General features: G+C 34.0%; 2 protein-coding genes across 2 annotated transcripts; one reads left to right on the forward strand and one right to left on the reverse strand.

Moving 5' to 3' along the window:
* Nucleotides 1–225: 225 nt before the first annotated feature.
* Nucleotides 226–3,375, forward strand: LOC123667990 (cuticle protein 1). Its single transcript, XM_045601814.1, has 3 exons — nt 226–315; nt 2,204–2,385; nt 2,993–3,375. The coding sequence occupies exons 1-3, from the start codon at nt 301–303 to the stop codon at nt 3,069–3,071; spliced, it is 276 nt and encodes a 91-aa protein (XP_045457770.1). The 5' UTR covers nt 226–300; the 3' UTR covers nt 3,072–3,375.
* Nucleotides 3,376–21,791: 18,416 nt separating this feature from the next.
* LOC123667994 (glucose-6-phosphatase catalytic subunit 1) lies at nt 21,792–27,133 on the reverse strand. Its single transcript, XM_045601818.1, has 7 exons — nt 27,081–27,133; nt 26,655–26,819; nt 26,063–26,254; nt 25,607–25,737; nt 23,615–23,811; nt 22,894–23,015; nt 21,792–22,095 (listed from the first exon to the last, which is right to left on the reverse strand). The coding sequence occupies exons 1-7, from the start codon at nt 27,131–27,133 to the stop codon at nt 21,867–21,869; spliced, it is 1,089 nt and encodes a 362-aa protein (XP_045457774.1). The 3' UTR covers nt 21,792–21,866.

Below are 27,133 nucleotides of genomic sequence, written 5' to 3' on the forward strand. Positions count from 1 at the left end.
AAAAAAAAAATCAATACATTCATGGTAAAAAAACATGGCAACACGAAGCTCCAAACAGCTATAATATTGTTATAAAAAAGTATACAATCGTTTAAATTATTAAAAATCATTCCATTTTCAAATTTATTTAATTTACTTTTAAACGTACAATATTCATTATTCGTAAACGATATGTCATAAGAAAAAAAGTATTCAACATAATAGGGAAGACAGCAGGTCTGAGGCGCGGTTTAGTATAAATTGGACTCGAACGAACGTAAATGTATCAGTCTCACTGTTAAGTCGAGAGGATAATACAACATGTACGCTAAACTGGTGAGATATTTTATTTATTATTAATAATTATTTATTAATTTATTTATTTATTTATTTACTAGCTTGTCAAAATGACTAGCACAAAAAAAACAATTCGCTGCAGTCGTACGTAATTTATTTGCGTTTCTATTCGGCGATAAATTTTTATTTTTATTGGTAATTTTTAATAAATTGTAGTGTTAAAGCTCTATGAATTCACTATAAATTCTTTAAAAAAATTACCTTCGTGTATACTCCATTCTATGTACATGGACATTGGCGAAATTATCCGTGACTTCGTGAATATATTTTTTTTTTTGTTGAAAAGGCAGGCTTTTATTGTAATATAAATAAACAACGAAAAATACAATTAATCGTATTTTTAAATAATTTAAAATTATTTTAGTGAATAAAATAAATTTCTACATAAAAATATTTTTAGAAATTACTGTCAAAACTTTGCAATTACGTTTCCAGTTATTAACTAACATCACACAAGAACTAGAAACTATTAATAATAACTTATTTGTAAACATTATTAATTAAAATATAACTATAAAATTTCATTGCCTAAATAAAATTCACCTAAACACTCGAGAAACGATTCGTTTTATAATCGACCGTTCGTAAATTTTAAGTTACGAACATCGGTTAAGCGTACTTTGTTTTTGAAATGTTGCTATCAACCGGACTTGATCTATTTTATTATAATAATATTATTTTTGGTCATTGTAATAGAAATTATTTAGGCCAAAATAATTTTATTGTTACTTTGAAAGCATTATTATTAATGTGAAAAATTGTGAAGATGTTGTAATTTATAAAATGTAATGAAAACTAGGTAACAAATATGCTACTTGTCATCCCAATGTTCCCATGGGATCGGACACGCAAGCGAAGCCGCGACGCGTAGTTCTTTTTTTAATATAAAAAATCGTGGTTTCATTAGCTATATTATTATATAGATAAAAATAAAATTATAATTATTATATTTCGTTTTAAAATATCGTAAGAAAATATGTGTTATGACAGTCATAGGTGGTAAAAGTTATGCACTATTTAATTTGACAATGTAATCTACGATGTAGTGTAATAAATACTTTTTGCTTAATTAATTCGATTGCCGCGCAATTGCCAAAATGTTCGCGTAAGTCACGCGATTGTTGCTTCATTTTATTAATTGTCAGCAAAGAGTTTTCTTATATTAAAGTATAAAACAAATTATGAAATTGGAATTTAAATTTTTTATTTTATTTCTTTTCAATTGTCAAATAGTTCAGACATTTAAAAATATTATTTATTAAAATATAACGTCAAACACTGTTAAGAATGTCGATGAATGATAGGCGTATTGTCAACATGTAGCGAATTATTAGCAATTAATTATCTTACCGTTGACTATCGTGGGCGAAACAATGAAACGATATTTAGTCATATTTAGACTATTTGTTTGTATTAACACAAGTTATTTGATATATAGATTAATAAAGTTAGGTTCTGTTTTAGGAGTTGCTGATAAAGCTATCTATTAGTATCTGACTGATAAAAGTTTGTGCTTTATTTATCTTTTTCTGTATCAAACTGTTTCTGTCAATATATATGGAAAGAAAAAAAGATCCAATATGGAAATTTTTGAATTTTTAGAAGGTAGTCAGTTTCCGTAGTCTATTTTAATTTGTGGAATGACGATTGAAAAGTGCTTTTAAAACCTTTTTTTTAGCTCTGATTTAAATTTAAGTAAAAATACCATTCCTAAAGGTGGTTAAAGTAGAGGATGAAAATTTTTCCAAAGTTAGTTTCAAAACTAATTGCTTTTACATCTATGCTAATAGTTCTAATCATGACAATTTCAAAATACAAAACAAGCGACTGCAGTTTACTGGTTCTAAATTTGTATTTCAACCCACAGTTCATCGTCTACGCCGTCGCCGTGGTAGCGCTAGCCCGCGAGTACCCGGCCGGACTCCACCCCGCAGTCTGCCCCAACTACCCCTACTGCGACACAAATGCCTTTGCCAGATTCACCCCGGAGGGCATGCCGATACCCGAATGGATTTACAACCCTTCTATCCTACCCGTAGCTCCTGCTGAGTAAGTAAAAAATTGAAATAAGGCTTATGCTATTCCAAATCACTCGACTTTCGACTCAGTTTATTTTATTTTTTTTAAACTAGTAAAATTTTAATTTTTTAAACGACAATTTAATGTGCTTTCGATTTCAAAAAGGCAATAGTTGTTTTGATTTTGTATGCTATCTGTGCATATCTTTCTTTTCTTATGAAAAAAATGTATGTCAGATTTATATGAAATCAAGTTCTTAAAAAATACTTATATAAAATTATAGCTATACTAGGTAGTCTTGATATTATTATTTTTTTGTTTCTGGTATGCATGTGTAACGTCAACTTGACAATGTATAATATGTGATAGTTAATTATATTTTTAGTTTGAATAAACTGTTAAAATGTTTTTTTTTTTAATTAGCGAAGCTTTTTTATAATCTATAGGCACTTTATAGCTGTTCTAAACTTTAAGAATAACTACTCACTATTACTGGTAATTTCTTGTAAAAAGCATCTCTTGCACAGATAAGATAGGTAAATATAGGAACATCCTAAAACTATGAACTGCAAAAATTATAAAAATATATTTAAATGAGCCAAATGTTTTTGTTCTAAATTTCAAATTTTATTTTCAGCCCCCACGCAAACGCTGCCCCAAAATACCCAGCCAACCTCAACCCAGCCAGTTGCCCCAACTACCCCTACTGCTGGTGAACAGTTTAGACACATCGGCCAGCCTTCCTGACCCACATGTTAATGCCAGACATTTCTACGAAACGTTACTTCAAATGTCTTTGACGTCTTGTCACTTTGACATTTAGTTTTTTTTCCCTCGATCAAGCTTTAGCTTAACGCGTTTCGTAAAATCTCTGCTTGTGTTAGCAATGTACTGCCATATTTTTATACTGTACCTTTAAATTTGTAAATAAATCTCGACTGATTATTTGCTCGGCATTTGGTTTAATATTTTTATATTAAATGGAATTGTAAAAATTTGTAAATAAATATGGTAAACATATAAACTTATTTTATTTTTTACTTTTCCTATAACAATATTCTGGTAAATATGGTGAGAAAATTAACATTTTGTACATCTATTTTCTTTTAAATAGAGACAAAACACGTAACTTATTTTTTTATTATGATACCAAAAATAAAACTGCATATAAAATAAAACACTATACAGTTTTGCATAGACGATTATAGCTTCGATCTCCATTAACAAAAACTTCAACAAAAAACTCCAAAATATATCGAAACGCAGTTACAATAAATATAATGTAAATAATACTTCACTTAACAATAAACAGTAGTTATTCATTCGACATTGCATTGTATTGAAATGCGTCCATCTTTGTAACGCAAGGACGCGTATCCGAACATGTTGTCAAAACTTGCTTCACTATGATGAGCAATGAATACAAATTATGACGGTTTTATTTTTCACTGGAATGTTTATTAATTCAGATATCAAATATATTAAGACACTTGCTGCGTTCATTTTATTTTATTTTTCTACATTTTTGTAACATTCGTTTTCTTATTATATATTCATTACATTTTTAAATAATTACATATTCAGCTTGTAGAGTCCCACTCTTGGACCTCTTTTTCTGCGTAGAAGAAGGATAAAAGCTTAAGCCATTTTTAAATAATGACAGTATGTTTTTGTCTTTTAATTTTCAGCCAGGAATTTGCTTGATAAATTAGTATAAGTTAGTATAACCAAAAATGTGTAAGTAGACTTAATGAGTTTAAAATTAATAAACTATAAATAAATATTAAAACCTTCACACTCGACGGCCCCGACTAGGATTTTCTCCTGTGTCGGGGGTCCGAAAACATACACAATACACAAGCACAAACGCCCAGATAACGACAAACATCTATATGGCCAATACAAATGTCTGTCGTGAGCAGGGATCGAACTCGCAACGGCCAGCGCAACAGCCAGTGCTGTGACTATTGCGCCAATGCATCGTCTAATATCTAATAATATCGCACATTTTTTATGAAATTTAAATTTTTATCGGCCTTTTTAAATTAATTACAACCGAAAATTGTGTCATAAGATATTATAATATATAATATACTAATATAATAGTAGTATTTATATAGTTTTAATATTTTTAAATACAACCTTTTTCGCTATTATAAACGAAATAGCGAAAAGGGTCAAAGCGAAGGAGCGCCGGAGATTTTATGGAACGAAATTATGCCGATAAACGGCCTAATTTTGAGGTTAGTGAGGTCTATGGGATATCTTTTTTTTTTTCAAGAAGAAAGGGACTCCCCTATCCCCCTCGCCCCTTTTTACCCTTAAATTCGTGTCAAACGATTTTAAACCCCCGGAAAATGCCATAGTTAAGAAATTTTTGGAAACATATGCTGTAATATTTAATGACTACTATATAGATCTGCTATCCTTTAATAACGTGACTTCCTTGCTTACGAAGACTTTGGAGAATTGATGATGATTACGCCACATGTATGACTTTCACTTCAAAAACCACCACTGATCACGTAAGTAGGAATCTCAAAGAGCATTAGTTTCATCTAGCTGGTATAGAATGTACGTATAATATCAAAATATATTTTGATACAGAGGATTTTAAATAAATCTATCTGTAAATATTTAGTTCTTAAGTTGTGAATTGTAAATATGTATAATGTTTAATAAAACTTTCTTTATGTTTAAAAAACTGTAAGCCTATGTTGTATATTATTAATGCGATTGTGATGTACAATCCCTAATCCCTAATAATTTTATAATAAATTTTAATGTAAGTTTACGCTTACGTTACGCTTTCACACATCAACTACTTAACCGATCATCATGAAACTTTTTACACATGTTCTTCGAAGTATTAGAAGTAAGATAGGATACTTTTTATTGAAAAAATTCAATGCGAGCGAAGCCGCGGGTAAAAGCTGGTTAAATATAAATTAGTCAATAAATATAAATATAAATTTCTGTCTTGCGAATTCTTTTGAGTAATGTAAATAAAAATGACTCTCCGAAATATATTAAACACACACAAATTAGATAAAATATTTTTTGTATTCGCTATTGTCAGGACAAAATTTGTGTAAACGATAATTAAAAAAAACGACATCTTCGAAAAATATGTAGCGGTACAATAAATAAAAACTAAGACATACAACTACATATACAATCATAAGATTCGAAAATATGAAACAATAATACAAAATTACATATCATCATTGCAAGGACGAATATCCGAACGCAATTTTCCCGCTACTTTTTGACAGTTGCTTAATTATGGCAGAAAGACGATGGCGGCCGGTGCCATCTATATTTGGTAGATAATTACAATTAAAATACACACGAGTAGTATGTAATGATTGATGCAGTTGTTTTTGTTCTTAATTATACTTTTTATATATTTTTTATTGCTTTTAAGTCTTAATATATTTTGAGGGATAATGATCTTGACAACTGTTCTGGTGCAGTGATGTCTCATACAAATATTACTGATCTGGGTGCACTGGTACATGCTTGTTCTGGAGGGATCCTGTTGCCCGCAGATCCGGAACCCTCCAATTAAAACGGCTGAAGGCTCCCGCAGGGGTTTTGGTCGGTATTGCACCCCCAAGTGCTGAAGCCGACATACGGTCTAGGAATGCCTACCCGGGCATCCTGGATATCACCCGTAAATGGGTTCCTCTGCGATACCAAAAAAATCCTTGTTGGTCCATGCCTCGGAGAGGGACAAAATACAAATATTCATCCCGAGCGGGAATCGAGCCCGCAAACCGTCGGTGCTATAGGCGCCTACACGCACCACTACATCAGGACAGTTTTTTAAAAAGCTCGGTCATTTCTAAAAGTAATGAACTTTTAAAACTAAACAGTAATTTAAATATTTAAATAATCTAATTAATTATGCTATTCCCTTGAATGTCGGTCTGTACGTTTAAGGCGATATACCCATGTTTGTTATATATACAAATAGAAAATGGTGCTTCTTTCCTGTGTGAAAAACGTAAATTACTATGCATATTAAGATCGTAATTAATCTTATCGAATGCATCTTGAACGACCCTGTGGCTATTTTTAATTAAGTAGTACTAACTGACGCGGCGAACTTCGTACTGCCATTTTTTTTTTCTTGAATATATTATCTATTTATTTTATACGTACCTTGTCTTGACAATAAAGAACCAAGTTCCCAAGATGGTAAGTGTAACTGTGTTGTCCCTTAGTCGCCTCTTACGACACCCACAGGAAGATAGGGGGTGGCTATCTGGGGACACCGTAGTGCCCCCGCCAAGAAAAACCAAAAAAAAAAAAAAACGAAAAGCACTACCTATCCTTTCTCGAAGCGCTTCGTCGTTTTTTTTTTTTGAACCCTCATAACTTGGGTTTGGATTATACCAGATAAACAAAATTCTGGGGATATGATGTCAATAGTAGACTTATTAAACATATAAAGTTTCAATGGCATAGCTCTTATACTTTAGATTTTATTGTTATCTAAAAAACCCCGATTTCGTCACTCACTGATGATCATCAAAATTCTTAGAGTACTTCCTGAAGTCCCAGAAAGCTGAAATTTAGTATGTAAGCTAGTATTAGTACACGTTACTACCGGCTGCCGATGTTGTAGATGACGACTTTCCTATTTCATTTATATACATATATTTTCTCTTTTTATTTTTATTTGTATTATATGTATATCAATTATTCTTCTTCTTTTTAGTTTTTCTTTAATAAAACTATTTGTATAACAATAAAGTAATAAACAGTGAATAAATTTTTCACCTTACGCCCACGTGACGGTAACGAAACGGCCAAGCCACATATTTTGACTAAGGTGTAGAGTTTGTGAAGTTAGGGCTTGTAGAGTTAGAAGCTTGGCTCTACATGAGATCTGATAACTTTTTGACAGTGCGAGCCATATGATCTCGTCTTGGCAACATTTTACATGAAAATGTTTTTGGTGGGATATTCTTTACTGCTGTAACCACACAGCTAATAATGGATAAAATTAAGAAAATATGTTAGTGTTAGATAGCCCAATTATCAAGGCTATGTTAAATTTTAAGGTTTTCTTAACAGATTAATTATAATAAAAAACCGTGTGGTGTCGTGGGACACCAGATAGGAACGAAGTTCCTGATTATAAAATATTAATTTCAAGGTAAAATTGTATTGTATTCTATTGTGTTGTTGTGGGCTCGGTTTTCCGCATTTAGACACAGAGGTGGTCCGTTATGCGTGAAAAGAGGGCTGACTAATTCAGCCAGCCCAGCTCCTTCCAGAAGCTCAGAAGCCTCCTGGGGCGTTCACAGGCTTCTCGGAGCATCCTTATTTCCTTAAGGATGGTAGCCCGGTGTGCAGTCACTCCCTCGCATTCCAGGATTACGTGGGCGGCTGTTTCTTCAGCAGCCAGACAGCCCCTGCAAAGAGGACTGTCTGTTGCATTCATGATGAATAGTTGGTGATTAAGTGCCATGTGGCCGGTAATCGTGCCAACAAGGTATAAAGAAAATAATTATTCCGGTATACATTTTTTATTATGATTAATTTATCAAAAAAAAAAACAAAAAAAAAATTATCTTAACACCTTTATTTTATTTACAATGATTTATAAAAATAAAAAATTTTTTAGGGTACCACTCCGCAACGTCCCATAAGGAACTGCATTCCAAAAACAAATATGTTTTATTTTATTGTGACCTTAATATAGAATAAGTATTGACTTGGAGGAAAAAATCGTTGTACAAATATAAATGTAGCTTATAATGATATTATTTTTAAAAATGATAATGTTTAGCAGAGATCTTTCCCACTCTGTACTCAAGGAGAGTGACAACATCAAAATCCGAACGAGAATTTTAACTGCATTACCTGTTTCGTAGAATACGTAATTGTAACATGCATATGTTTTAAATAATGCATTTGTAATAAGTTAAAGAATATTTTGATGCCGCAATTTTTAGCGAGGTAGGGACCAATTAACAGGGTATTTACTCACCACAGTAACACAACACTAATTAAGGGCGTTACTTGACTGTTTCCTTCTGTAAGATTGACGCACTTCCTTAATCGGACTACTCTAGATTTTAAGCAAAATATTTCCATTTACTAACAACCCGACTAGAAAAAAAGTCAGGCTCAACCAGATCATGTATCTGGACCGGATCAGGATAGAATGAGGCATGCCAGTTCCGGCAAGCTCTATCAGGACCAGGTCTGGTCCAGACAAGGATAGCTTGATGTAAAATGTAATCAAGTATGGTAACGCATACTGGATCAGGACCCGGTCCGGTCCAGATAAAGACAGCCTGATCTAAAATATAATCAAATCCGGTAAGGCAAGCTCTATCAGGACCCGGTCCGGTCCAGATCAGGATAGCCTGATGTAAAATATTATCAAGTGTAATAAGGCATACTGGATCAGGACCCGGTCCGATCCAGATCAGGATAGCCTGAAAGAAATTACGTGAACTGAGCCTGAATCGCGCTATCAATGTTTTTAAGCGCACTAAGTATATATACAGTTATCAAGACAATCTAGCAGGGAGTCCATTTCGACACAGTGGAGCAGTCGTAAGTTGTAAGAAGTAGTTAATTAGAAGTTAATTATTAGAAGTTAATAAATAAAATTTAATAACTATAGTTAATTAATAATATAAAAATAAATAAGAATAATTGATATTTAAAGAAAATAATTGTGTTTGCTCGCAAACGAAAAAAAAACCGACTTCAATTACATCGACGACTAATACAACGTAGATCGACGAAAAAATAGTCAAGTAACAACGCATTATCAAAGATTACTCAAAAAGTAGTTATCAGATCTCGATGAAATTTAAATGTGACCACATGATAAACATCGGCTTTCGATTAAATTAAAAATTGTTAAAATCGGTACACCTAGTAAAAAGTTATTGAGGATTTTCAAGAGTTTCCCTCGATTTATCTAGGATTCCATCATCAGATCCTGGTTTCCTTATCATGGTAACAAACTAGGGATATCTACTTTCCAACAAAAAAAGAATTATCAAAATCGGTACATCCAGTAGAAAGTTATGCGGTATAATACAACGTAGATCGACGAAAAAATAGTCAAGAAACAACGCATTATCAAAGATTACTCAAAAAGTAGTTATCAGATCTCGATGAAATTTAAATGTGACCACATGATAAACATCGGCTTTCGATTAAATTAAAAATTGTTAAAATCGGTACACCTAGTAAAAAGTTATTGAGGATTTTCAAGAGTTTCCCTCGATTTATCTAGGATTCCATCATCAGATCCTGGTTTCCTTATCATGGTAACAAACTAGGGATATCTACTTTCCAACAAAAAAAGAATTATCAAAATCGGTACATCCAGTAGAAAGTTATGCGGTATAATACAACGTAGGTCGACGCAAAAAGCGTCAAGTAAAAACGCATTATTAGTTATAGCTCGAAAAGTAGTTGTTAGATCTCAAATAAATTTAAATGGGACCGATTGGCACACACCACCTTTCGATTAAAATAAAATTTGTCGAAATCGGCCCACACGGTCAAAAGTTCTGATGTAACATACATAAAAAAAAAAATAAAAAAAATACAGTCGAATTGAGAACCTCCTCCTTTTTTGGAAGTCGGTTGAAAACATACATAAATAATACATTGGCAAAAATAAACGGAAATAAATAATGTTAAGTAACATATTTATAAATATCAATTCACTTTTTTTTTATTAAACAATTTTTTCAAGAATATCCATTCGTGTTTTTAAAAGAACCGGACCGAACCGGCTGATCAGGATGAGATGAGATTTCCTGATCTGGACCCGATCAGAAAATCTCATCTCATCCTGATCAGGTCCAGACATATCTTCTGCGTTACATACCTTATCCGGTCCAGATCAGGCATGTCATATATAATAAAAACATATAAATAAAAAACACTGAGATGTAAGTACACACATAATTTCCGAACGACATCTGCGAATCGGATATTTTTTTTTGTTGGTATATAAAAAAGTGCGTTATGAAGCTCGCCAAATCAGTTATTATTTAACAAATATTCCCCAAAATAATACAAAAAATCCAAATCGTTATATAGGTGTAACGTATGGGATACTTTCTTTTATAACTCCTGACATTATTTTTCTGTCTGTACGCTCATATCTAGGTGAAGAAATTTATTGGTACACGATCAACAATTAGGTTTTAACAAGCGCGTGTCACGAATGTTTCTCGTAAAATTATTTTAATTTAATTTTAAATATAATATTACTTTAATTTTTATTCTTGTAAGGTTGTATTGCGGCCTGTTACGATCTCATAACTGGTCAAAGACATATAGATAAAGTAGTTTCGACCGCGTCACTTTCAATACGGGGAAATGTCGGGATAAAAAGTAATCTTTAAGTATGTTATTCTTTATTTCCAGCTATCTATGTACTAAGTTTCATTGCAATTAGTTTAGTAGTTTGAAAAAGTAGCAATCATCCATCAATCTGCTCAGTTTTGCATACAGATATTTTTTTTTTCAATATGTACGATTTTATTTTTGTGTTACCCTCACATTAGGAATTCTAAACATTTTTGAATATCATATCAAAAATTGACCACTCCAGCGGGATTCGAACCCGCGTCTCCGACTGACCGTGTCGGCGCTCTAGCCAATTAAGCTATGGCCCTGAAGTGAAACATATTAATAAAAAGAATCTATTAGGAATTTTTTTTTTTTTTAATTGGTTATTGCTATAATAATGTTTTCATTGGTTGACTAACGCCGAGTTGCACGAAAAGAAATTAAAATTTAAGTAGTGATTAAACTAATTTAATCGCAAGATTTGTACGAAATTCTTGTGATTAAATTAGTTTAATCTCTACTTAAATTTTAATATTGTTTCGTGCAACTCGGCGTAATTAATTAGATAGGTTACTTACAGTTGTGCCAGTTAAGCACAGTTTATTCTGCCAATATCACGTAGAATGCAAAAGGTACGATGATGTAAGTTGTTGTATCGACCAATCCCCAATTTGACTTTTTTCCAATATGCAGACCAGCAATATTGACGACATAATTTTTAACATTTAAATTGCTATTATAAATTTAAAGGAGTTTTTGTTTTAGAATAGAGAAAACACGAAGGAAATTGTTTCTGCTAATTTATTAAGGAAGTTCTTAAGTCATACGAGTATAACGTCATGTAAAGCGTTTAGATCGATCTGATAATTATGGAAAAGTATGAAAATAAAACAGCTAATCTGGTGTACTGGTGAGAGTAGTCGCCTAAAACACCGACGGTTTGCGAGTTTGATTCCTGTTCAGGGTGGATATTTGTATTTGAACAAATATTTCATTTCGGTTTGGATGTCTGCCCTTGTAGGTCTCCCCACCGTGCTTCGGAGAACACGTTAAGCCGGTCATTAGGTCGGTCCCACTTGTTATTATAAATAGCTGATAGCGATCGTTATTCATAGTAGGGAATATCCACCAACCCGCAGTGGAGCAGCGTGGTGGATTAAGCTCCAATCCTTCTCCAACAAGGAGAAAGAGGGTTATGCGAAACAGTGGGATGTTACAGGTTGATTAAATGAAAATAAAAATACGCAAATACAATGCCTGAATACAGATTTTATTTAAATATAAAAGAGAGACTTCCTCTCCTACCCTCCGCAGGATTTATCTTCGGCATCTTTCCCTTCTCTTTCACAATCTTGACGCTCCTCTCGAGAAGGCGAACGTTCTCTTCTTCATCTAGAAGCTTCGAGAAGGCGTCTATGATGTCGTTCGGTAACATTACCGATTGGTCGGTCAATCTGTCGAGTTTGACAGCTATGGCGGCGCAGGATTCTGACGAAAGCTAAAATTGAAATTTTTAAAATATTTTTTAACATTATTTTTGAGGAACTTTTTTGTGTTGTTATTATTATATTTACCAATTGTTTTAAATGTATTATTTACGTATATCATTTGTATATTGTAATATTATTGAATTCGTTATATGTATTATATAACGGCCAATAAACATGTTTTTTTTTTCAAAGTTGTTACTTTTTTTTCTCATTTTAGTGTTAATCGCACACATTGAGAGTAAGAGAGAGCCAGAACTACTACTTACTGTTACATAAAAAAAGCATGATGAAAAAAGTTAATTATTTTTGCCAGAATGTAAATAATGTATAGTTTATATTAAAAAGGTTTTAATAGATAAAGCATATTATTCGGTATTTAGTATGTTAACAATAAAAAAAATACTTTTAAAATCTTATTAGTAAACTGCTCCAAACTAAGTTCTGGCGTTTCGTCCATGGGGTTTCTCGACTTCAGCCATCCGTAGTTGGTGTTCACTGAACTTCTGCGCTGCTGAAGTCTGGACTTCGATAGCAGTACTTCAATCTAAGAACAAAGCGCCTTTATAGATTGAATAGCAAAGTACTCGTAGCGCCATGTATTATTGCATATATTCCTTTTTTAAACGGTTTCAACAAAAGGAGGAGGTTCTCAATCGACTGTATTTTTTACGTATGTTATCTCAGAACTTTTAACTACGTGACCCGATTTCAATATTATTATTTTTTAATCGAAAGGTGCTGCGTGTCATGTGGCCCCATTTAAAATTAATTGAAATCTATCAAGTGCTTAACATTTTTGCGCCCCATCCCACACTTCTTATTTAGTCCTCTGCCCAAAGATTGCCTGAAAGAGATCGCTGTATTACCGATAAGGGCGCCTTTTGCTACTGGTGCAAATTCTATTCTTATATATGATTTATTATGCTATTAAAACCTTGTATTAAGTGTGCGAAAGTGTAAATAAATAAATACTTTTTATGTAGATAATCTTTGATAACGCGCATTTACTTGACTATTTTTTAGTTTACCTACGTTGTAGGTATTTCTTGTCGATGTAATTGAAGAAGGCTTTTTTTGGTTTGCGAGTAAACACATTTAAGTATTATACGACTAGGAGCAAACAAGCTTACGACCCACCAGATGGTAAACAACTTAGATTTTGAGCAGGATATGATGAACAAAAAATTTCATTTCTTTACCTAATTGTTCGACAACTATTTGCAGGTAGTTTTACCAACATTTCTCCTGATCGATTTTTTAGCCAACCATTTGTACATACAGCTTAATTGAAATAGATTTTGACGTAAAAGAAATGGTCAAGTTAGTAACGAAATATCTATGCTGTACAAAAATTAATTATAATGTTGATAAATTTCGTTTGTTATTTTACTTCAATGAAAACAGATTTAAAAAAATTATCTATTGGATATCTTGTAAACAAGCTCTAAAAAACTTACTCCTTATGAATAACTACTATGATATTGTTTTTTAAATGAATCAAATTATAATTAATTTAAATAATAAAACACTTATTTATTTCTGTATCAAACAAATTTCCTACATAATTGTGTTTGCTCGCAAACGAAAAAATCCGACTTCAATTATATCGACGATTAATAACAACGTAGATCAACGAAAAAATAGTCAAGTAACTACGCGTTCTCAAAGATTACTCAAAAAGTAGTTATCAGATCTCAATAAAATTTATATGTGACCACATGATAAACATCAGCTTTCGATTAAATTAAAAATTATTAAAATCGGTACACCCAGTAAAAAGTTATTGCGGATTTTCAAGAGTTTCCCCCGATTTCTCTGGGATCCCATCATCAAATCCTGGTTTTCTTATCATGGTACTAAACTAGGGATATCTCATTTCTAACAAAAAAAAAGAATTATCAAAATCGGTACATCCAGTAGAAAGTTATGCGGTATAATACAACGTAGGTCGACGAAAAAAGCGTCAAGTAAAAACGCATTATTAGATATAACTCAAAAAGTAGTTGTTAGATCTCAAATAAATTTAAATGGGACCAATTGACACACACCACCTTTCGATTAAAAAAAAATTGTCGAAATCGGTCCACACGGTCAATAGTTCTGATGTAACATACGTACATAAAAAAAATACAGTCGAATTGAGAACCTCATCCTTTTTTGGAAGTCGGTTAAAAACGAGTGTACTTTAGACAATAATAAACAAAAACATTACAAGAATAATGAAGTTTTAAGGAGGTCTTATCCTTAATTGGCTTCCGGTCAACCTCAGATTAAAAAGAATACGTAAAGAAAGAACAATAAAAGGCAAATTGACTTACATACTGAAGTAATTTGGACGGTGAGAAATTATTCTCTGGAATCAATGACTTTTCTCCGAAAAACATTATACAAGTTTTTTCCAAAGGAAATATTAAGCAATAGACAGAATAAATAAATTCTCCCTTTTATTAATTATGATGAATACCGACTATCTCGAGTGCTTGATAAATTACTTTTTAGGGTTCCTTTCTAATCTATAGCGACCAAGATCGTGCCGATAATTATGAAGGCCTTACGAGCTTTAAGTGTTTGTACCCACAGTAAAGAAGTTAATCTTCGTGGAGGTCGTTTAGTGTGAGGGGTCTATTTATCATTACATACCTACTAACAACGTGAAATTGATACTTTGAACAACTTTTTTGAAGTGAAATTTCTTTAGGCGCACAGGTAGGGCACAGCGGGAATTTCCTGCTCAAAATATGAAGCAGCCCGACTGGGGTAGTACTTCGACCTTACAGAAGATCACAGCAAAATAATACTGTTTTCAAGCAGTATTGTGTTCCTGTTGGTGAGTAAGGTGAACAGAGCTCCTGGGGAGATTGGGGATTGGGTCGGAAACGCGCTTGCGATGCTTCTGGTGTTGCAGGCGTCTATAAGTTACGGTAATCGCTTACCATCAGGTGAGCCGTACGCTTGTTTGCCGACCTAGTGACATAAAAAAAAATGAGGGTAAAATTATTACGGATAAAACGGGAAATGAATTGATGAAACGGCAAAGTTTTATGTTGTTTTTGGTAGATAGAGCTACCTAGCGTGTCCTACAGAAACATTACATCGATATTAGTAACACATTTTACATTGCAAACTAACTAGATAGCGCTGGAACGGAAATCTAAAGCTTTAGATTTATATAAATATAAACGAGACTTAAAAATTAGTTTGCCAAAGAAGTTTCACTTCTGACATGTGGACTTTGTACGCACGCACGTTTTTTTTTTTTTTTTTTTTTTAAATACTTTTTACGCAATTACTACACTTCTTTTATTGACACTTATTGAGGATGTGCTCGCGAAACTGGCGGCGGGCGCTGTTTTGGAAAAATGAGAGTGGCCCTCGACAATGCGGTAAATTAACAATGTAGAGTCACACAATGTAAAGTATAAAGCATGTAGTGTGTTATAAAATAGTAATGGAGCATGTAGCATAAAAAAAAACCAATTATAGTTGTAAATAATTATCTTAATTATTAACCTACATAAATATATATGTATATATAGGTATGTATATCTCTCACGGTCAGTTTTGGACTCACCATCGAATTAGAGAAAATAAGCTTTAGTTCGTAATTTGAAGCATGCAATGTTGAAATTAATACGCCTCTACGCTTTAAAATTAAAATGTAAATAAAAAAGGAATGGGCACTCAAGAGCCTATGGATGTTAAAATTTAAAAAAAAATACACTTATTTTTATTATTAACCTAAAAAGATAGTTTCACGGCTTTTTTTAACTACGGATATTTCCATATTAACTTTCATCCTACCTATTTAGACCTTATAAAAAAAAAATTTCGCGATGAAATATAGCCTATATCTATATTTTCCTAAAGTCTAGTCTAAGGCTGTATCAAAACTCATTGAAATTACCTTATGAAAGAAATATCATAAATCTCATAATGTCTGTCTGTTACGTTTTAATACAGAGTTATGAGATTTTATGAAATCTATGAATTTGGTCTGCTTGTGTCCGTGTTTTTGCTAGGCTTATGAGATTTTGCCCATGGTAAAAGTCAAATTTTTAGGCGTGAAAACGTACCAGACAGTATAATATTAGTATAGTCTTATAGAAGCCTTGGAAACCTAAAACAATTAACTCGGGCACTATTACACGTAGTGTATTTATGTGTTATTATTCAGTTCAATCGTAACAAAAATAAGTGTTATTAAATATTATATAAACACGGAACCCGTCGTCCATCAATCCACGTCAAACTTGACTCGTTTTTATATTCCTCGAATTTATTATCTATAAAAATAAATAAAGTTGGAGTGTCTGTTTGTAACATTAAAATAACCGCTTTTACTAAATGCATATTGCTGTAGGTATACACACGGTACGTATACCAAAAATAACATTTTTTACATTTTTGTCTGTCTTTATGTCTGTTTGTTCCGGCTAATCTCTGAAACGGCTGGACCGATTTTGATGGGACTTTTAATTATACATATCTGATGTAATAAGGAGTAACTCAAGCTATTTTTATTTTAGAAATTTATTTATTTTATTACTGAACAATTTTTTTTTGCTAAATTCCAAGTGAACGAAGTTGCGAGCACAACTAGTAATAAATATATTGCGACGCAAATGTTAATACGTCTACCTTATGAAAAACATCCAGTAGGACGACTCGAGCCCTAACGCCATAGTGTGGATATTAGTTGAAGATCAAGGAGAACTGGAGAACACTACTTATTATATAATGGTAATAACGATGCATCTTTTTTTAATGCAGGAACGTACCTTTGCGTACTGACCCTGCCACTCTTAGGCGACGGGAGAGTGGGGCTCCCGGCGTGGACAGAACGCGCAAGGACTACCTACTAACAACCAGCGGTACCCTCAACATCGTTGTGGGACGAATGGCCACAAGTGCTGTGCGACCACCTTCGCTTCTCTAGAAGCGAAGGTGGCCACCGATAGCGCTCTATGACATCAAGAAGTTGGGGAGGAGGCTACGATGACATCACCGCAGTCTCCTCCGCAGTTTTACGGCTGCTGGGGACTTTCAGCTTAGGTCCCACTGTCTTCCGAATTTTTGAGAGACGACAACCCCGCTTCTAAAGATTCCAATCTTCTCTTCTCTCCTCTCTCCTCTCCTCTCCTGCCTTCTCTTCTCCTGCCCTGTTATCTCCTCTTCTCTCCTCTTCTCTTCTCTCCTCTTCTCTTATATTCTCTCGTCTTCCCGTCCTATTCTCTCCTTTTCTTTTCTCTGTTCTCTCCTTTTCTTTCCTCTTTTCTCCTCTACTCTTATGTCCTCTCCTCTCGTCATCTCTTCTCCTGTCATCTCTCCTGCTCTCACTTCTCCTCTGCTGATCCCTCCTCTCCTCTCCTGTCTTTTCCTCTCCTCTCCTGTCCTCTCCTCTCTTCTCCTATCCTCTTCTGTTCTAATCTATTCTGTTCTGTTCTGTACTGTGCTATTTTATTTTATTCTGTGCTACTCTACTTTACTCTGCTCTATTCTATTCGGTTCTATTTTATAAATCTACGAACTGAATAATAACTTTTTTGTTAATTTCACACGGACGAAATCGCGGGCACAGCTTACGCTTCAGCCTGTAATATCCCACTACTGGGCATAGGCCTCTTTCCCCATGTAGGAGAAGGATCAGAGCTTAATCCACCACGCTGCTCCAATGCGGGTTGGCGGATATATTCCCTACTATGAGTAACGATCGCTATCAGGTGTATATGATAACAACCGGGACCGACGGCTTAACGTGCTCTCCGAGGCACGGTGAGGAGACCCACAAGGACTGCACAAACGCCCAGACCACGGCAAACACCTGTATGGCCAATACAAATGTTTGTCATGTGTGGGGATCGAACCCGCAACCGCCAGCGCAACAGGTACAATCCATGGCTGTGACCGTTGCGCCAACGCGGCGTCACGGGCACAGCTAGTTCCTTCATATTAATGATGGCCGTCTATCAAATACTATTTATCAATTTTACGAAATAAAGGCTTAGGTATTATTAGTGGAACCACTATACGTACCCTTTGGTTTCATTTGGATAGACATGTTGTTTATAACTACTGTGTTTTTTTATACCTTAAAAGTGGCTAACAACATACGAGTACGGTCCGCCTAGTAGCTTAGCGTAGGTTTTTGTACAATTTTTACCTAGGCTATATTTTAATTAAGATTACCATTTTAAAGAACCTTATTCTTATTTAACACACATTGAAACTATGGCAACTTTTGAAACTTTTTTGTCTTACCCATCTACCGAAATTTAGCTCTTGAAATTGTTGTTATTTAAAATGTCTATTTTGACCAGATCAATATTACGTTAATACAACTGGGACTCAGTGGCAGATTTACAGATTTGCAGATCTATTAAATTTTTGCCGACCTCTTAAATATGACACAAAATAATGTTCATTTGATTAACGTTACTAAATATATTTTACTGCATTCGCAATGAATGAGGACAAGGCACGTGTTAATCCTAAGTGTGGACTGCACTAGCTGTTATTCTAATATCTTCTTCAGATATTATGTCGTCTCTTTTTTCTTATGTTATATATTGCTTCCATACACTTGATACTATCGCTTTTCCTTCAAAATACTTGAAATTCTCTCGTTCAGCTATGAAAAACTTACAGAATGTTCATAGCAATTGACTAAGGCGAAAAAATCTGCAGCGGAAACCTGAATTTAAACGTTTACTTTGTTTATACTATCCAAAAATCATTCCATACAATAACCATTACCACCGTCTCTAGTTCTCTTCCGGTGGGTGTCGTAAGAGGCGACTTAGGGATAACAAGGTTCCACTACCACCTTGGAACTTAAGAAGCCGACCGATGGCGGGATAACCATTTAACCGCTGGCTTTGAAACACAGGCCGAAGACGGGCAGCAGCGTCTTCGATGCGACAAAGCCAGCCCTGCGGTCACCAACTCGCCTGCCCAGCGTGGTGACTATGGGCAACACACGAGTTAACGGATTTTTTACGCTAACTTGTGGGGGCCTATTTCCAGCAGTGGACTGCAATAGGCTGGAATGATGATGATGATGATGATGATAATACCTCATTCGATCCGGAATGACGTCTACAAAAATGTACGCCCCTGTATGAGATACTATTCCTTAATACTAATATGTATAATCATTTATGTCATTTCGTACGATGCGGGTAACAAATAAAGTACAATAATTATTATTAGTTAAATTTATTAAAACAATAAAATGTAACATTTGATGTCAATGTGTATTTATCACAGAAATCTATTGCGTCAAGCACACGTGCGTAAAAATAATAACAGTGTCAGATGAGTTTAATTTTAGAGTGATAACATTAGGGGGCGTTCATAAAATACGTGAGATGTTTAAGAGGGGGAGGGGGTCAAGTCAAATCTCATCTAATCTTACGTTGGATCACGCAATTTTTTTTCTGATTAAAACAAAAAAAATATATACTATTTTGGTCCATTTAATCCAGATTGTACATGCTTAAGCTTTAATCTTAAGCGTAATGGTAATACGATTAACATCATTCACTAATTCGTTCGAAAGTAAATAATTTCAATAACAATCCAACGCGTTTACGTAAGAAACCCACATTTTGAAAAATCTCACGTGAGATTGGGGGTTGGGGGAAGGGGTTGAATAAAATCTCACGGCATCTCACCAGGCGGGGGGGAGGGACAGAAAATTTAAAAAACACCTCACGTAATTTATGGACGCCTTACTTCTAGAAGAAAAAATTAATAAATAATTTTTAGGTCGTATTTTTCATTTTTCTAGGCCTATATATGTGTATTTCAGGACAGACCGTTAGTCTTATATTTATATACTGTGTAGTATATAAATGAAAATTAATCACCGAATTGTATTTACGCACACATCCGAGTGAATGCCTTAAGTAAAAAAAAATCGTATATTGGTTAACCTAGCTTTAGGTAAACAGACAATTATATGTATAATTACATATTAAATATAATATAAATGTATATAGCTATAAATAGCAACAGAACTTTTTTTTTTTTTTTTTTTTTTCTTTAAAAATCCATTATTAAATAACAAAAAAAAATCCTTTGTACAAAGCTTTAAAAGCATTTTTGTACCCTTTGGGTTCAAATTACATAACCACTGAAATAGTATACCGAATAAGTATCATTCATTCAAAATAAATGATTTTTGAGTGCAAAAACCTCATAATCCAATTTTAACAAACGCAGTTTACATACCAATTTTTTTATACGGTAACATCAATATAATTAATAAAACCATTAAAATCAAAAGGGCAAAAGCGTTTAACGCATTATAATTAATAAAACATTATTAGCGAACCCTAAATTCTAATTTTTAAAATAATAATAAAAAAAAATTTCTAAATTTTGTATATTTGACCTACGTGATGTTTTTATTTAAAAAAAAAATTAGGGCTATTTCGGCAAACAAGCGTACGGCTCACCTGATGGTAAGCGATTACCGTAGCCTATAGACGCCTGCAACACCAGAAGCGTCGCAAGCGCGTTGCCGACCCAATCCCCAATCCCCCCAGCTCTGGTCACCTTACTCACCAACAGGAACACAATACTGCTTGAAAGCAGTACTATTTATCTGTGATCTTCCGTAAGGTCGAGGTACTTCCCCAGTTGAGCTCAGATTTTCATCAGGGTATTTCCTCCTGTGTCCTACTTCAGTTGTAATTTGAAAAACCCCTTTATCCAGAAGGGAATATTTTGCGAATTATATCAAACGTATGGGAGCACATGTTGCTCCCAAAAGGGGGAGTTAAAAGCAAATATAGCAGAGTGAGACGCCTATAGCAGATTGAGACACCACGGATTATAGAATTTGGAAAATGATATTAATTGACAAGCCTATTAGAGCATTTTGTATTAATCTACATTCTGCTCCAGGTGTGATGAGTTCGTTTATAACCAGAAAGTTATACTAATATCTTACAGCAGACGACAATGCGACACCAAATATTGCTTATTAAAATTTTGATACCTACAAAACTTTATTATTACAATTAGCCACACCCCTTGACAAATTATATCATAGTATATTAGAACGCCTTGTTCAAATTGACCAGTTGAAGTAAAACCTTGAAACAGGAATTTCGAATAGCCTATAGAATACATAACCAGCGCAGTGGTGAATTAAGCGCCAATCTTTCCTCACCATTCCTACATGGGGAAAGAGGACAATGCCCAGCACTGGGATGTTACAGGCTGAATTGTATACAATATAAAATTAATACCCTCAACTTTTTAGCCCAATTATAAAACTTAAAGATATTAATTTTAACGCTAAAATGTCTTATTTTAATATTAATTTTTACACGAATCTCAGACATCTTTACTAATAATAACTTTACTTCAGTAAATCTCGTGTATTCTGTTTAAAGAGAGGTTATGTTGAGTCAAATTTCAGAAATAATAAGGTTTAAACTTTGTATCCTAAAAATGTAGTGTGTTGTTGTTTTATAAGCTTTATATCTGGCACCTTTTAGGCTTATCGAAATGTATGTAAAATATACATAAAGCTGAAAAAGTTTGTTTAAACAGGTACAATTAATTCGAAATAAAAAAAAATAATTGTGTCGTATAGCCCATTTACCGATGAAGGCTATAGGGTATTTTTTTCCTCCACGGGTTACAACTAGTTATTTTATATGTTTAATTAACTTTCTCTTTAATTTTACTAGAATACGGCCACATCGCTAGTGACGGTACCAATCTTAGTAGAACAGCTGGCCTTACTGCGTTTAAAATAAAATTTAACGTATAAAACTTAAAAGTGCTCGCTCTAGGGATGTTCGCTTCTAGAACTCGGAAGCCGTATACCGATACAGCGGTAGCGATTATCGATATTATGAGCGATCTGTTTTTAGTGTTGTGACGGTACCTGTAACAAAAATATGGCCTTTATTTTGTTCCTTATTTATTTTAAGTTCTTGTAACTGTTATTTAGGGTATGATAGGTCTGACTTAGCATATCAGTGTTAGAACCCTTGCGATAGTAAAGAAATAATATAAAAACAAGTGTGCTTTAAACGACCGAAGTAAAACTTCGTAGAAACGTAAGTCTCTCTTTCTATCTTCACTAACTTATATATCCGACTCAACACCCGTTCGCCTCGTCCGATCACACTTTTCGTAACGCTCTCGTCACATATTCACCAGCTTACTCACCAAGTCAAGCGTGCGTAGAGATATCACACCGGCTGATATATATATCGGCACGGATATTTTGCGGATTACAATACACATTATTAGAGACCAGTCAAGAACTAATCGCGAAATCTCTTACAAATTTCAACTTTTGAATATAAAGAGAATCATTAAAATCGGTACGACCAGTAAAGACTTACGAGGTAGCCAACGTTAAGGAAAATACAGTCAAATTGCGAACATCCCCTTTTTTAACCGACTTCAAAAAAGGAGGAGATTTCTCAATTCGACCGTATGTATTTTTTTTTATGTGCTCGCGGATAACTTCCTCATTTATTAACCGATTTTGATGATTCTTTCTTTTTTTGGAAAAGAGATATCCCAAGGGTGGTACCATGATAAGAAAACCAGGATCTGATGATAGCATCGCAGAGAAATCGAGAAACTTCGAAAATCGTAGTGGCGACTAGTGCGATTGTTAACTTTTTTCGTCTACTTCCGTTGTATTACTTGTCGGTGTAATATCACTTACTTGGCTAGTACTGGAGTAACACAGAGTGCACAACCCAACAAATTGGCAGTGCACTGTACAAGAGCAAACATAGGAGTAGTTGACACGTGGATACTGTCTGGATTCTCACACCAGCGAAATGCCTGGAAATGAGAGAAAAAAAATTATAGCTCACTGTGTCATATGGATTTAGCTGTAGAAGTTGTACGTAGGGAAACTTGGGAATGAATGGCAATGTTTTTAAGTAAAACTTTTTTATGCACGTTTGACTTTGGGAGTAAGTTGGTGAATGCATGACGAGAGCGTGACGAGAAGTGTGATCGAGCGAGGAAAAAATTTACATAAGTATAGCCAAAAAAAATATAGCCACCCCTTCTCTTCCCGTGGGTATCGTAAGAGGCGACTAAGGGTGACACAATTCCACTACCACCTTGGAACTTAAAAAGCCGGCCGATGGCGGGATAACCATCCAACTGCTGGCTTTGAAATACACAGACCGAAGACGGGCAGCAGCGTCTTCGGTGCGACAAAGCCAGCCCTGCGGTCACCGATCCGCCTGCCCAGCGTGGTGACTATGGGTAACACACATGAGTTCACACCATTTTTGGCGCAAGCTTGTGAAGGCCTATGTCCAACAGTGGACTGCGATAGTCTGAAGTGATAAAGATGTGATGATAATAATAATAATAAATTCTTTATTTGACCAAATACTGTACAATTTTATTATGATGATAATACATACCAATTTTACCGTAAAATGTGGATCCACACCGCACAACACTAGGCTATAATAAGTGACGACGCTGATCAAAATGGTAATTATTGCACTGATTGTATGCCATGTCACCGCTTGTTTCACTGGTAATGTGGCATGGGGACCGTACCTCCATATGAACGGGTCAGTTACGTATATACACAGGGCTGGGGCTAGGAATAGACCTGAAAATGTAATTATACTGATTAGGGTTGGCTATTAATCACTTGATGATTTTTTTTTGCAACTTTTTAACGGATTTAATCCGTTTGAGGTTTGAGAATACCATATCCATACCTAAAAGTCGAGTGCATAATTTTTTCGAATTACATTGAAATTTTCAGAATATTGTTTTAAATATAAGTACAATTTGATAAAATTTTGAAAAATTTAACATTATGATAGAAATTTCTAGACATCAAGGTTGCAGGTTATTTTTTTTTTTCGTTTAGAAATGGCGCGTTCAACAAAAAATTGATAAAAGTGACATTATGGAATACATTTTATTTATATATCTGATTGTCAAATGAAGCCTTACCTTACCTAAAACAAGCATTAAGTTGTCTAAGCAAATTCTGACGCAAAAGGGGAGTATGTTATAATTATATAATAATATTTTAAATTCATAATTTATTGGTTAATATTATTCAAGTAACAAAATCAAAATCATAAATAGCATTATTAAAATTGGCTATAAATAATTGTGTTTGCTCGCAAACAAATAAAAAAAAACGACTTCAATTACATCGACAAGTAATACAACGCAGATCGACGAAAAAATAGTCAAGTAACTACGCGTTAACAAAGATTACTCAATAAGTAGTTATCAGATCTCAATTAAATTTATATGTGACCACATGACAAACATCAGCTTTCGATTAAATTAAAAATTATTAAAATCGGTACACCCAGTAAAAAGTTATTACGGATTTTCAAAAGTTTCCCTCGATTTCTCTGGGATCCCATCATCAGATCCTGGTTTCCTTATCATGGTACTAAACTAGGGATATCTTCTTTCTAACAAAAAAAGAATTATCAAAATCGGTACACCCAGTAAAAAGTTATTGCGAATTTTCGAGAGTTTCCCTCGATTTCTCTGGGATCCCATCATCCGATCCTGGTTTCCTTATCATGGTACTAAACTAGGGATACCTCCTTTCCAACAAAAAAAAAGAGTTATCAAAATCGGTACATCCAGTAGAAAGTTATGCGGTATAATACAACGTAGATCGACGAAAAAAGCGTCAAGTAAAAACGCATTATTAGATATAACTCGAAAAGTAGTTGTTAGATCTCAAATAAATTTAAATGGGACCAATTGACACACACCACCTTTCGATTAAAAAAAAATATGTGGAAATCGGTCCACACGGGCAAAAGTTCTGATGTAGTAACATAGATAAAAAAAATACAGTCGAATTGAGAACCTCCTCCTTTTTTGGATGTCGGTTAAAAAGTGTGATCGGGCGAGGCGAACGGAAGTTGAGAGGGAGATATATATTAAATAAAGAAAAAGTAAGTAAGTAAGAGAAAGAGTTTACTTCAGTTGTGTGGTCTACAGCACACACGCTTTTTAACCGACTTCAAAAAAGAGGTTACTCAATTCAACCAACAAACCAACCAACAAAAGTATATATATTATGTATGTTAGGGGATAACTTCGTCGTTTATGAACCAATTTAATAATTCTTTTTTATTCTGGAAAGGAGATATCCCGAGTGTGGTACCATGATAAGGAAACTAGGATCTGATGATGGAATCCCAGAGAAATCATACTATCACAACGCTAATCTTACGAGCAGAGTCTTCAAAGTAATTGATGGAAAACACTCTGACTTTGGCAATTCCTATGGGAGTCCAATTATAAAAGAAGAAGAGAACCGATTTTGATAATTCTTTTTTTGTTGGAAAGGAGATATCCTAAGTGTGATACCAGCTTTAACTACGAATTTCTTTTTTATACTTTAAATTTTTACTCACCCAAAAGAGCGCCCAGCATGCATTGATGAGGAAAGTGTGTAGCGACATACAACCGAGCAAACATTACGGAGCTCAGTGCAAGTGGAAACATTGGGTACACTACATATTTCCACCACCACACATTCCATTTTCTGGAAAACAATTAAATCCATTACACATTAGCATTCCAGTATAATGTAGGTCTCGCCACAACGCCGATTCTTCTCTGCAGAAACTACATTCCGAATCAGTGGTAGCTTAACTTTTACAAAAATAAATAATACAGAAACACACACAATACACAAGCACAAACACCCAGACCACGTCTGTATGGCCAATACAAATGTTTGCCATGTACAGCAATCGAACCCGCAACCACCAGCGTAATAGTTCACCACAAACAAGTTCTGTGACCGTTGCACCAGCGCGTTGTCGTATAAAAAAATTATTTTAAGTTTTTCTGAATGATTCTCTTACCTGTCATTAAATATATGTGACAACCACATAATAACAAGTACGAGAACTGATGCAGCAGTGGTGCTATGGCCTGACGGACTACCGGGGCCCGTTTCACAACTTTGTAACGTTTGTAATAGATGTGGCCTATTAGCTTCGGTGTAATACGTTGTTTCTCTCACCCACCAGTATGGGCGATCCTCTAGAAACCACCTGCAATTTTAATTAATATTATAGTCTTTATTGCACTTAGATACAGTTATTTACAGGTGTTATTAAAATTAGTTAGCAACGGTGAACTTATCTCTAGAAGAGATCTCTTCCAGCCAACTTGCGATAGTAAGAACTAATTATAATTTATTGTACAGAACTCGTCAGCAATGTCACCAAAATCAAGTAATGTCCCATAGAATAAAAAGTGTTTAAGTGTCAATTTGCTTTCTGTATTGTTTTTACAATGTTTTTATTAATTTATAATATCTTTTTAAGAAAGGTTGCCAATGTATATAACATACAAGAATTTGTCTTCAACTGGGTATTCTACTTGTGTATGTTGTTTCCAGAACCCGACACTTACAAATAGTAACCAATGAGTTACTCATATATACAATACCATTTTAGAACAGCGTTCATCCAGCCTCCAAAGGACATAGACAAGAGTAATTGAGCAGCAAACACCGAGTCCAAGATAGAGATGAGAGGAAACAGTATTTCCAAAACATAGTGTGGGTTCGCGAAGTGATTTACTATTTCAAAATATTCTCCATAGTCTGCAAACCTGAAAAATTTAAGTTAAAAATTACGTACGTAATTTAAAAAATGTATATTAATCTGTGCAATTACAATTTTTATTATCTTTCCTGTAATGAAAACATATTTTGAATGTGGGTTTCTGTCATACAATTTTACGTAGAAATTTCAGGCAATTTTTATTAAAATTCTTTTATTATCAAATTTTGTTTTAGTAAAGAGTAATAACAAACAATCATTAAATGATAATAAAAACTAAACATATCGATATAATAAATCAATAATTTACCAATATTGTACTAATTGTATGCAGGAAACTCCTAGCGCGTAGACCGGCTCCAT

Source organism: Melitaea cinxia, chromosome 29, assembly GCF_905220565.1.
Source record: "Melitaea cinxia chromosome 29, ilMelCinx1.1, whole genome shotgun sequence".
NCBI classification, from domain to species: Eukaryota; Metazoa; Arthropoda; class Insecta; order Lepidoptera; family Nymphalidae; genus Melitaea; species Melitaea cinxia.